Genomic DNA, 12090 nt, shown 5'->3' with positions numbered 1-12090 from the left:
TTTTTTAGGATACATTTTTAGCAATACATTTTTGTATTTTGAATGAATGTGCTTCCGTAAACGTATACATTATTGAAGAAAACATACTGTATGTTCTATTAACAAATAAAACCTTGCTCTAAAGTGTTAGCGACAACTTTATATTTAAGTGCTAAATAAATGCTTTTTTGAAATATTTTCTTACCCAGCTATCAAACGTCAGCATGGTATAATTAATATTAATGAACCAAGTCTGTTTTTGCACCACAAACACGTTAGTGAGGGAAGAGCCAGTCTTCAGAAACCAGCTGGTAAAACGAAACCGAAAGTAAACTGGCTAATGTTAATGAGCCAAAAGAGAGGTGGAACATATTTCCGTTTACGGAGAGCTGAGGATGACTGTCCAGCTGTCCAGAGAGTGATTCTCTTAAACAAATAGTCACCTTTTTGACAATGTGAAGAATCAATGCAGGTATGGCACGATACAGTATATATATTGATTGCAATATTTTAATAGTACCTGGTTTGTTGAACACCATTATGACTTAAGTTTATGATTCATTTAATATCCTTAAACATATAACGATGATGTATCTTGTAATTTTTTAGCAGTTTAATTTGCCATGCAAATATATTTGAGATACACTTTAAAATTCCCCCGAGTATCATTTCTGGAATAAGGAAACTTGCGAGAATCTACGAGGAAGTGAATTTGTTTACGGGTTGGTAAGAGATGGATAAGGAAGACGAATTGAGGTTTTGAGTTGTAATTTGGATTAAAAACGATTTCTATGAATATTGGTAGACTGTCATTTTTATTATTTAATCACATGACATTCTGATTTACCATAGTTATTGCTTGGAACCGAACTGTAGTATTTGCAGTAAAACCTTAACAGGTAAAATCATGGATGGCTCCTCATTACCATTGTTAGATCCACTATGCTTTGTATAAAACAAACTGTAATAGCTATTTCATCGTCAGGACAAATTGTATCCTTAAATGTGCAGCATGTAAGATTCATTAACCCTTGTTATGTACAAAACCTGTGGCCGTTAAGTGAAGTGCAGCCAGCTATATGTTGCTCGTGCTCGTGCACACACTCCATCTGAACCCGAGCATCAGCCAAATGACTTAAACATACAAAGAGACTGAACATGTTTCACCGGCATCATGCTGACAGATGATAAATATGTTGACACAATGTTTTATAATAATATAATGTATATATTTTCTGTATAACCAAGGTATGTTACACTACTAAATGGAGCTTTTTGCATTTCTTGAACATTGTCTAGCATTCATTTAATGTGTTATTGTGGTTTAACTTGCTGAATAATTACAAATTAACATTATTTATGACAGTTACTGTGCATGCAAGATCAAGTTAGCTAAAATTACACAGATCAATCCTTATGGCACTATATTTCACATGCTTTGCAGTTATGTAAGCTTACCTGTCCAATAAGAAGAATGGCAATTCAGGGTCCTTTTGATCCCCAAAAGTAAATGAAGGTTCCTCCAGGAATCAAATGTCCTACTGATGTTCACTGTAGTTTTCGCTCGACCATGATCACATTTCCACTTAGCCAGACTGGATTTAGTAGATAAATGGGGTTTTGTTTTGGCTTACTCTGAGTTTATGTAGGAGTCGGTGTTGTGCTGGGAGCCGGATGTTTGCTAGATTCCATCTCTAAGATTACCTAGTGTAATCTTACGTTCTATCTAATGTTACCTAGTGTTGCAGTTTGTTGTCGCTGTTGAATAGCAGAAGAGAAGTGCTGAGGCAAGGCTCTAGGTAGCGCACATAAACGTCACATCCTTTGGATTTTCCCAGCAAAAGCGACCCGCTCCCTTCGCACGAAAATCAGTCTACATGTTTAATAGGCAAACTAGGAATTCCAGGAAGTGTTACATTTTTAAGTTGCGTTACAAGCCGTTCACACATTGGCAAAAAAAAAGAAGGTAAATATTACATGAAAATTGTTACATATTGCACCTTTAACATATTTTGAGAATAAAGTCAAAATTACAAGAATAAAGTTGTATAATTATGAAATAATGTAATGAAATTTTTTTTTTTCTTACAAATGTGATATGGTGGTCAACAGCAAAATGGAGGGTCTGGGGCTTCACATACAGTAAACAACACTAACCAAGAAGATAAAATCAACTGTGCAACTTTGTTGTCAAGTTGTTGTCAGATTTTCTCTCTGGCTGGCTGTCTGGTTCTTTCTCCTGAATAAATTAAAATAAATTTACATTACCGCTGCAGGGCCCAAATACTATTAATAACTTTGCCAAAGAACCAAGGATATCTTTATTGCTAAATCCTATCCTAAAGTTGCTGTGATAACACGCTGACTAACATTGTATTTTTTCTCTCTCTAAATATTTATACTTTACACAATACTATGACTTTATTCTTGAAACTTTATGAGGATTAATTCGTTTTTATTCGTAATCTGTAATATCACACCACAATATTAATGAATAAACGTAATGATACAATAACACAATTGGCAACATTTTACAATAAGGTTATTTGTTAACGTTAGTTAACAACATTAGGTAACATGAATTAACAATGAACAGTACTTTTACAGCATTTATTAATCTAAGTTAATGTTAAATTCAACATACTAATTCAAAAGTTGTATATGTTAACACTTGTGTTGTCAGCATACTGGTACTTCGGTACTAAGTCAATACTAAAATAAAAAAAGATGTAACGATACCAGTGTTTCTGCAGTACCGGTAGTACCGTGCACCAACTCTATCCGGAACCAGTGCACAGTATGACACACACAACTGCTTTAAAATGCTCACTGGCTTATTTTGAATGCATACTCTGTTACTCATTGTACACTGAGATGGGGAATTAATCCAATTAAAATTGTGACATGTCCTAGTGTGATTTATTAAACCGCTAAAGGCTGCAATCTTACTGTGGAAGTGCTGCGTTCTTGAAATGAATGTATAAATCTGACTGCTTAAACACTGGAAACTCCACAGACATTGAGAATCATTCATGACATGTTGTATCAGATGACAGAGCTGAGCACTAATCTACTGTGAACCACGCAGCACATCTAAATATATTTATATAATGAAATCACAGCAATTGCCCTTTAATCTTTTATTATTAATTTTATACTCAACTTTATTTATATAGCATTTAAAACAACGAGTTGATCAAAGTGCTTCACAGTAATACAATTTAAAACATAACATATACAAATTATCACATACACAAACACCAGTTATCTAAAACACAAAATACAAACGCTCCAAAACTGTGTCCTACATTTTATTTGTCAGACTCAAAGGCCAGTGTAAAGAGATGAGATTTCAGACATGACTTATAAGTCTTTGTGTCACAAACTGTTTATCTGGAAAGTGAAGATTCAGGCAAAAAATACACATCATAATAAAAGCACATTGTGAATATTCACCCTCATTGTGATTGAAATATATTAGAATACACGTTGTTAAACCCCTTATTCATTTTACTGGATGGAGCAACAGCTCTGTGACTATATGTGCGATGGTTATTGTCCAATGTCATCCGTAGAAACTTGTGTAAATAACACGTGTGAAATTTAATTTTCCCCAGTCGTCTCGACAGCATTAATCAGCGTAGAAAGAAATTGTTTCGGAAGTAAGTGTGCTCGCTGAAGCAAAATGTGGAAGTGACCATGCATTGTTTTTTTTGTTTTATTTGCTAGCCATCTATTAGCATGTGGTTGCAACCTTGGCCACGAGGTGCCACTATCTGTAAGCATGAAATCTTATGCTTACAAGGTATAAGCTTAACACGTATGAAAAGTAATTTTCCCCAGTCGTCTCGACAGCATTAATCAGTGTAGAAAGAAATAGTTTCTGGCGCTGCGCCAGAACTGAGTGTGCCCCCTGAAGCAAAATGTGGAAGTGACCATGCATAGAGTCCATTGTTTTTCTTTTTCTTTTTTTTGCTAGCCATCTATTAGCATGTGGTTGCAACCTTGGCCACCAGGTGCCACTATCAGTAAGCATGAAATCTTATGCTTACAAGATGAATGAATGTCTGTGGTTTTTATCTATTGATTTATATTTATATTATATGGAAAACAATTGCAGATAAAAAAAATTCAGAGAGAGAAAAAAATGCAAAGAAAAATAATTTTGCCTTAAAAAAAAAAAGTTTCAGGAAGGCTCTAAGACACCAAAAAACTTTACACCAAGATAAAAATAAATTACATTTCTGTTCATAGCTTCCATAGTCCCTCACTTTTGTTAAGCGGTACTACCATGTTAACTTTTCATAAGAAGTCACATTAAATATTAGCATTTGTTGTAATTAAGAAATGGCTGTTTTATCATAAATGTTATTTTTGCTTTGTGAAACTCATTTGCGACTACCATGAAAGCCACAAGCTCCGAAAACATAGAAAATGACAAGAAAAAGAAAGCATGCAGAGAAAAGAAAGGCACAGAAGAAGGGAGATGGTAGCACATCTTCAGCCAAAGTGCCTTCGCAGAACCAACCGAAAGGCAAAAATGCTGGTGAAGAAGGCCCCGCCAGACCCAGAAGCCATGAGCAGCACAGCACTGACACAACAGAGTCTGAGCCTCTGAGCAATGAGGTTCAGACTCAAACAAGCTCAAGTAAAGTCAAAAACAAAGGGACTCAGACAGAACCTGTAAGTAAAGCAACACAGGAGACACAAACAGAGTTCAATGGCAACACAGAAACCACACAACTGTTACAACAAACAGAAAACAGTCCTGAAGAGGAAAAGAGGGAGGTGGAAACTGCATTGCCAAGAAATAGAGAAAATGAAAGTGATGGTGAAAAGGAGGAATGTACAGAGAAGAAGAAAAGAAAATGGAGTAAATCTAGGGAATTTACAAAGGAGACAAAAGAGGTGAGGACCAAATTGTCAGATGGTGATGGACAACAAGATAGAGATAAGCAGACAAAGCACAAACATTCACCAGGAGATTCACAGAAAGCCACTGATCTTAAGTCAGGAGCTGAAGGACCAAAATCATATGCAGCTGCAGCAGCAGGGAGTCAGAATAAAGACTCTAAGGAACAGAGGAATCAAACAGCAGCAAAGCAAGAAAGCCCAGTGGAAAGTAGAGAAACTCAAAGGTTAGCAACTTTTTATTTGTCAAATTGTTTAGCATAATTTTTGTTTCCATAATTTGTAATGCATCATGTTTAGCATAAATATATAATCTCTGATGCATCCTTTTAATATTTACAACCGTCTATGGACATGTTTATGGCTCAAGAAAGAACTGCCATTGGCTAAAGGCTAGTAAATATTATTTATATTTATTGTACAAGTTCTCAAATTCAAATCTACAGGCTTTTGAGTTTTGCAGCACTTTTACATTACAAAAGATTGATGTTATACTGTACAATATTTTGCTTACAGAAAACCTTCCCCAGTGAGAGGTCCAGCTAAACAGCAAATGTTCACTTTCTACATATATGCAGTTCTGGACAAAAGATTCAGATTTAACAAACAGTACAACTCCCTTTTGCTGCTTCATGAAAATGGGTTCATTGAACTAAAAACTACATGTTTTATGTAAGTTATTTTTTTTTTGGCTTTATATAGTAGATATTATTTTGACTGTTTTCTATAATGTAGAGCATTGCCTGTAAGTAGCTTTCTTGCATTGAAATTGACAACTGATGTGAAAGTTGTGAGATCCATTAAACAAACCTTATATGTTGTAATTTGCTTTCTTGCTGCTTAGAGCTCAAGATGTTGATTTGATTGAAGCAACATTTTCAGTGGAGGAAAGCAATATAAGGGGTTGTACATTACAATATATGTATGCAGTGAAGCAACGAAATGAGCAGATTGATGAAATAGCAGTGAGATATGTTCAGATCCCTACTGACAAAACCGTTAAAGGTATTGAAACATTTTATGTATATTCAGTCTTTGGTAATTTGTTATAGATTGCATGATAACCCATTACCTTTTTCTTGTATTTCCTGTTAAGAACTGCACCTTTATGAAGGCTATATTAGTTCAAGCTCAAGATCTTTTCAAGAAAAGTTGACAGACTTTTGGCTTCAGACAAGACAAAAAGAAATTTGCAAAGGCTGGGAGACCTCTGCCAATGTACTACTGGACAGACTGTTTCTGAAATGGGACCAAACCAACAATGAGGCCAAGAAGAGATTTATAGAACACCTAAACCATTACAAAACATGTTTTCTAGCGCAGCGGTTGCATTTCCCAGTATACTGGAATATTGCCCCTTTTCAGTTAAATGTAGGTGTGATCTTTTATGTAATTTAAATACATGTTAATAATGTTTATTTTATTTTTCAATATATTATTTGCCAGTATAAAAGTACTGTACTGTAGGTGGGTTCCTTTTTGTTTTAGGTGTCAGAGCTGATTTCTGCAAGACTAATTAACATTTTGAATGGAGAGTTAGAAAGGAAAACTTCACAGAGCTCTTCTGGCATCAAATCTCTGGATCTGGCACTTTCAGTGTTCCAGGTGTACTGTGGCTGTAACCTGGTTCTCGATGTAAAGGCCGGGGCCAAGCTATGCCGGGTTGCCTCAGAACGTTCTGCTCTTGAAGAAATATCAACATGTGAACCTATAATCAAAAAGTAAGCATTAATGGAATTGTTCCCCACAAAATTATTTTTATATATTTATTCGCCTTCATGCCATCCAGATGTGTATGACTTTCTTCTGTAGAACACAAACAAAGATTTTTAGAAGAATATCTCAGCTCTGTAGGTCCATACAATGCAGGTGAATGGTTACCAAAAGCCCCCAAAAGCACATAAAGGCAGCATAAAAGTAATCCATAAAACTTCAGTGGTTTAATCCATGTCTTCTGAAGCAATCCAATTGACTTTGGGTGAGAACAGATCAACTTTTGATACATGATGCATCTTGCCATTGCAGTCTCTTGGCACGATCATGACTTCAAGCTTGATTACACTTCCTAGTGCTTAACCCATGAGCAGAGCGCTAGATGGCGCTTGGAAGTGTAGGTGGTTTATTGAATAACCATGGTGAATCAAGGTGTTGCTTTAAAAATAATGTCTGAGTAAATTAAGCACACTTTAGAGAAAGCAAAAACTTTCCACCTGAACATTTGTTAAAGCAGTTTATAAAACAGTTGCATATAGATTGTATGGAATACCTATCTTGTTTCAATACACCATAGTAATAATTTGTATTTTTGTTTTCTCTGCAGCACTGTGTTGGGTTTGATGAACCTATGTGCAAAGAATTTGATTTCGGAAGTGGTGCTGCTGGTTCCTCTATTTCATGCATTAAGGAATCCAATGGCAAAGTCAGATAGTCTGTGCTCATCTATGGGTGAACAGGAATGGGCAGGACTTGAAAATGTGAGGTATTCATCGTTTAGAGAGCGTATTAGAGGACACCCTGACAAGAGGAGGTTTGCCACCATTTTAAATACTTTTAGAGGACCACTTCTAATTCTCAGATTATCAGATTGACTTGAAGCAAGATGGATTAGATTACCCACATTTTCCCTTAAATCTCTAGGATAATGCTTCAGCTGATCCAAGATCAATTATCATTGACGAAACTTAAGCCTACCTTGTTGACCAGCTGGCTTTCCATGATGGCTTTTGAGGACATCCCAAGGTTTGCCGAATTGTCAGGAACTGTTCCTGAATACCTGATCCAGAGCCTGATGTATAGATTGAAGGAGAAAGAACAAGTTACCGATCTTTTCCACACAAAGAACAACCTGGTGGTATAACGGCACATAACTTGTCATACAGGTTATGTATTTGTATTATATTTCATACCAACCAGTGTTTGTTTTTAAAATTGCAGATAACTGAAAAGACCCTGAACTTTTTGTTGAAGAGGGTTGATGAGGAAAGTGGAAGGTATCATGAATTTATTACACATGAGGTTCATTCTACTTAGCAGTCTTGTTGTTGTTGTTGTATAGGCCAGCCATTTATTAATGCACCGTTTTTTTTTATCACCAGAATCACAGAGTCTAAGTCGTTGGACTTAATTCTTGAGTGTTGCAGAAATGTTCACAAGAGCACTTGCAAGATTGTCCGACTTGTCCCACAATACAGAGTCACAGTGCTGTCATTCCAGCTTCTGCTTAAAATGATTGAAATCCAGCATGCTTTGCTTTCAAAGGTACTGTGTTCAGGTCTTCTTGTCATTCATTTTAAGGGATGCTATAGTGCTTTTGTAACCAAATCATTCCATCTTGCAGGGTGGAGAGGAAATAGAACAACAGCAAACTCAGCTTTTGTCCAAGCTTAATGACATGCAAAAGGATTTGAGTAAATGGAGAAATAGTCTGCTTTGCCTACCTCTGATGCAGAAGTCTGTGCTGTCTTTCCCTGCAGAAATAAAGGTTTAGTATATCAGCGCATTTACCCCTTGAGTGCATTTACAGGTCATTTTGACCCATTTACATTTTTAACACTGATTTACATATTCATCTTCATCTACAGCTGCAGCTTAACTTTTTGACGTGAAACTTCATGGCATCCACCACAGAGTTGATTTGGAGATGACAATGTTAAAAATATTAATTTAATGTATTTATAAAGGAGACTTTAACAAAAATAACAAATTACAATCACCTTGTTGTTTAGAGCATCCAGAGACCCCAGTTATTGAACTTATTTATATGCACCAAGAAAAATCTAAGAGCTTAAATGAATGGTTCACCCAAAAATCTAAATTCTCTGATTATTTACTCACCCTAATGCCATCCCAAATGTGTATAACATTCTATCTTCTGCAAACACAAATGAAGATGTCTAGAAGAATATCTCAGCTCTGTATGTCACAATAAGTGAATGTTGTTCAAAAACTTGAAGCTCCAAAAAGTACATAATGGCAGCATAAAAGTAATTAATACGACTCCAGTGGTTAAATCTATGTATTCTGAAGCGATCTAGTATGTTTTGGTGAGAAAAGACCAAAACATAACTGCTTTTTCACTGTACATCTTGACATCAGTCTCCTTGGCTATCAGGATTTCAAGCTCGATTACACTTCTTAGTGCCATCTTGCGCTCTGCACATACGTCAACCTCTAGGAAGTGTAATCGTGATTGTGCCTAGAGATTGCAATGGCAAGATGTTAATTGAAAAAGGAGTTAAGGAGTTAAGAATTTAAATGTCTTATTACGTTTTGCGATCAAATCCAATTCCATTTTTTTTCTCTTCCGAATACATATTTTGTAATGTTTATTGTGCATACCTCCTGCTTTCTTGCAAGTCTAACTCGTAAAATATCGCCCCTCCATACTATTTTCTTCAACACTTGTCACGTGGAGGGAAAAGCGGCGCCTAACTCTGGTGTTGAGCGGAGCGTTGGAGCCTCAACGCAAGTCACGTGAAAGCTGCTTTAAAATGACGAAAGAACATTATTGAAACTCATAAATATGATTATTAGGCTATTATTGTTGTCTTTTTTTATGAAAAGTAATGCTTAGCTGTTCACAAACTGAAGGAAAATTATAGATCTGCTTTGTTCACTCAGTATGTTTTTTGCTAATAAAAAAAGTTTTACACAAAGACATCAATAGTACTTTTGAGAAATACAGTATGTCTAAAATGATGTTATGATGTTATGAAGACGCCAGTCATCTCACTAACCCAATAAGAGCTGTTTAATTTTACACTGAGCATGTCGCCCCCTCGTGGGCGCTGCCATGTTGAAATCATATGACAACCTGTGTCATGCAGCTGACTTGAGAGTTACTACTACTACGGTACTTAAATATTAGCTTTCGGTCAATGCTTAAACATAAAAGTACAAACCAAACAATATACCAACAAACAAAAAATACATACTACAGACAACAACGGGTCCCAAGTCAATAGTATAGTCTAGAGGGGACCACCAGACTGCCCAAACAGAATGACTGCAACTGGAAAGATAAAATGTACAAACAACAGGTTGCTGCTAGAGTAAACAAACTGCAATGACCAGCAGCTCTCACACCGCAGATCACGGACATGCCACAACATCAAGCAATGAGCGGAGCGTGACTTCAAGGTGGTCATAGTCACCAGAGAGCTTGCGGTAGTCCGATCGCAGTGTGCAACAACAGGAAAACATTTCTTTGGATTGAATCCAAGAAGTTCTTTTATGCGTTGAAGTGGTCCGTTACAAGTGTAGTATGATATGGAGACAAACAAACAACTTCTGTGTGAAGCGGCAGCTTCTGTAAATCCATTGTAAACAACTCAAAATGATTCAATGACTCACTCATAGGACATAAGACACTCATTTGTCTCCACCTTGTGACTTTTCCAGAGATGATCTCCAAACTGATCAGTAAATGAAACTAAATTAATTTGTGAAACAGAAACAAGTAACCTTCTTTGAAAATACCTTTGATTTTTGCTGTTAATTCTGCACAATTGTGCAGTTAATTTTCTATACTTCAATCATTGAAATCGCTGGAGTTTGTGCTTTAGCTTGTTCTTAAAAATACAATAATAAATACCTGGAACACATGCTCATGGACTTATTATTGTCTCACCTATTTCTCCCCTCATGAGTTTGCGTCCCTGAAACATACAGAAGTTGTGATATTATTAGCTCTATTGCATTGTTGTATATATATTATATGTACAAACAATGCAAGTCTATGGAAACAAAAATGTGTGGATGTGTTTGGGCGGTTTACAAGGACATTTCTTTAGTTTACAAATTGGTAATTACAAGGGTATTATGCTATAAATGGGGTTATGAGGATATTTCTAGTTTAGAAATAAACTAGAAATAAACCCCATAATTCAAATCACTTAAAAAACATACTAAACAATGTTTTTTGACAATTTAGGTATAGGGGTAGGGTTAGGGGTAGAAGGTATAGTTCGTACAGTATACAAATAATTATGTCTATGGAGAGTCCTCATAAAGATAGCCGCAACAACACAAAACTTAGATAATCTTATGACAAAAAAGGAAATAATTTTTTTGGCAGTGTAGCTGGATGTGTATCTCCCCCCACTCGCCCCCTTTAACACTTTTTAACAAAGCAAGAAATGACATGCACCTAAGGACACATACACAAGCAATATATTAAGTAAAAAGTAATTTTTGGTTTTGTGTATTGCTCATTGTAGTTGTGGAATGATTTTTACCAAATTGAGAGCTCAATACCAGGCTTTTCTGTGGCCTGGAAGGCTTTATTAGACCAAGATCTGAGACATAGAGTGGCCCAGGTAGGTTATAAACCCTATTTTAAAAGCATGTACAGTATAGTGATATATGAATTGCACAAAACATGTGACCTGCCTCGTTTTGCTCCACAGATCACTGATTCTGAGAAGATCGTGGTGTGCTGTCTGGAGACGACAGCAAAGGCTATTTCAAGTAGTCATGCAAACATTCAGTCTTGTTTCTATGAGATGTGCCAGGATGCTATTATGAACAAATGTCAGGTAAGGAATAGACTTTAATGCTAAAAGCATGTTTAATTGTATTTATCACTCCCTCTCAACAGAATATTAGGTAGATTAGTAATGTTTTAATTTCTTATACATCTTGTCCTGGTACCCTTTTGTTATTTTTTGCCTTTTGCTTTCAGGCAAAGAAGGAAGGAGACCTTTTACGTTTACTCAAGCCCATTCCACCTCCTGTATTGTCCTCCATTATTGTGGGGTCAGCAACTCGCTTTGGAGAGGATTTTGAAGGTCGACTGCTAGACCCTCAATCAGCAATCAACTTCCTCTTGTCTCAAGGTACAGTGACTGGCTTTTAAAAAGTTTCATGATCCTAACTATTTATTCACACTTCACCCACAACAATATTTATTAACACTGTGAGTTACATTTCATTTCCACAGACAAATGGAATCAATGGGAGGTGAATGATGATGCTAGTCATTTAATAGCAGAAAATCAGTCATACTTGGGTTCTCTGATTCAGAATCTTTGCCAGGGAAGTTTACCCCTGGGCCACCTTAAGACCATCTTTAAAGATAAGAGTCGATTTGAGAAGCTGTACAACCAGTGTAAGTGTTATGCACTTATTATTTATAATTACTTAGTGTAACGTGATTATGTACCAACTATTAACTTTAATGTTTCTGTTTAAAAAAATTAG

General features: G+C 36.1%; 1 protein-coding gene across 1 annotated transcript in view; it reads left to right on the top strand.

Moving 5' to 3' along the window:
• Positions 1-4413: 4413 nt before the first annotated feature.
• Positions 4414-12090, top strand: part of LOC127626701 (E3 ubiquitin-protein ligase rnf213-beta-like) — a 40004-nt gene continuing 32327 nt past the window's right edge. Inside the window, 14 exon segments of the mRNA XM_052102675.1 lie at positions 4414-5117; positions 5407-5562; positions 5735-5895; positions 5987-6261; positions 6379-6611; positions 7211-7417; positions 7528-7741; positions 7825-7880; positions 7986-8148; positions 8228-8371; positions 11109-11207; positions 11298-11426; positions 11573-11726; positions 11831-11998. Coding sequence (XP_051958635.1) covers positions 4414-5117; positions 5407-5562; positions 5735-5895; positions 5987-6261; positions 6379-6611; positions 7211-7417; positions 7528-7741; positions 7825-7880; positions 7986-8148; positions 8228-8371; positions 11109-11207; positions 11298-11426; positions 11573-11726; positions 11831-11998 — 2863 coding nt within the window.

Source organism: Xyrauchen texanus, chromosome 33, assembly GCF_025860055.1.
Source record: "Xyrauchen texanus isolate HMW12.3.18 chromosome 33, RBS_HiC_50CHRs, whole genome shotgun sequence".
In the NCBI taxonomy this organism is placed as follows: Eukaryota; Metazoa; Chordata; class Actinopteri; order Cypriniformes; family Catostomidae; genus Xyrauchen; species Xyrauchen texanus.
This window is presented reverse-complemented; position numbering and strand designations above follow the sequence as displayed.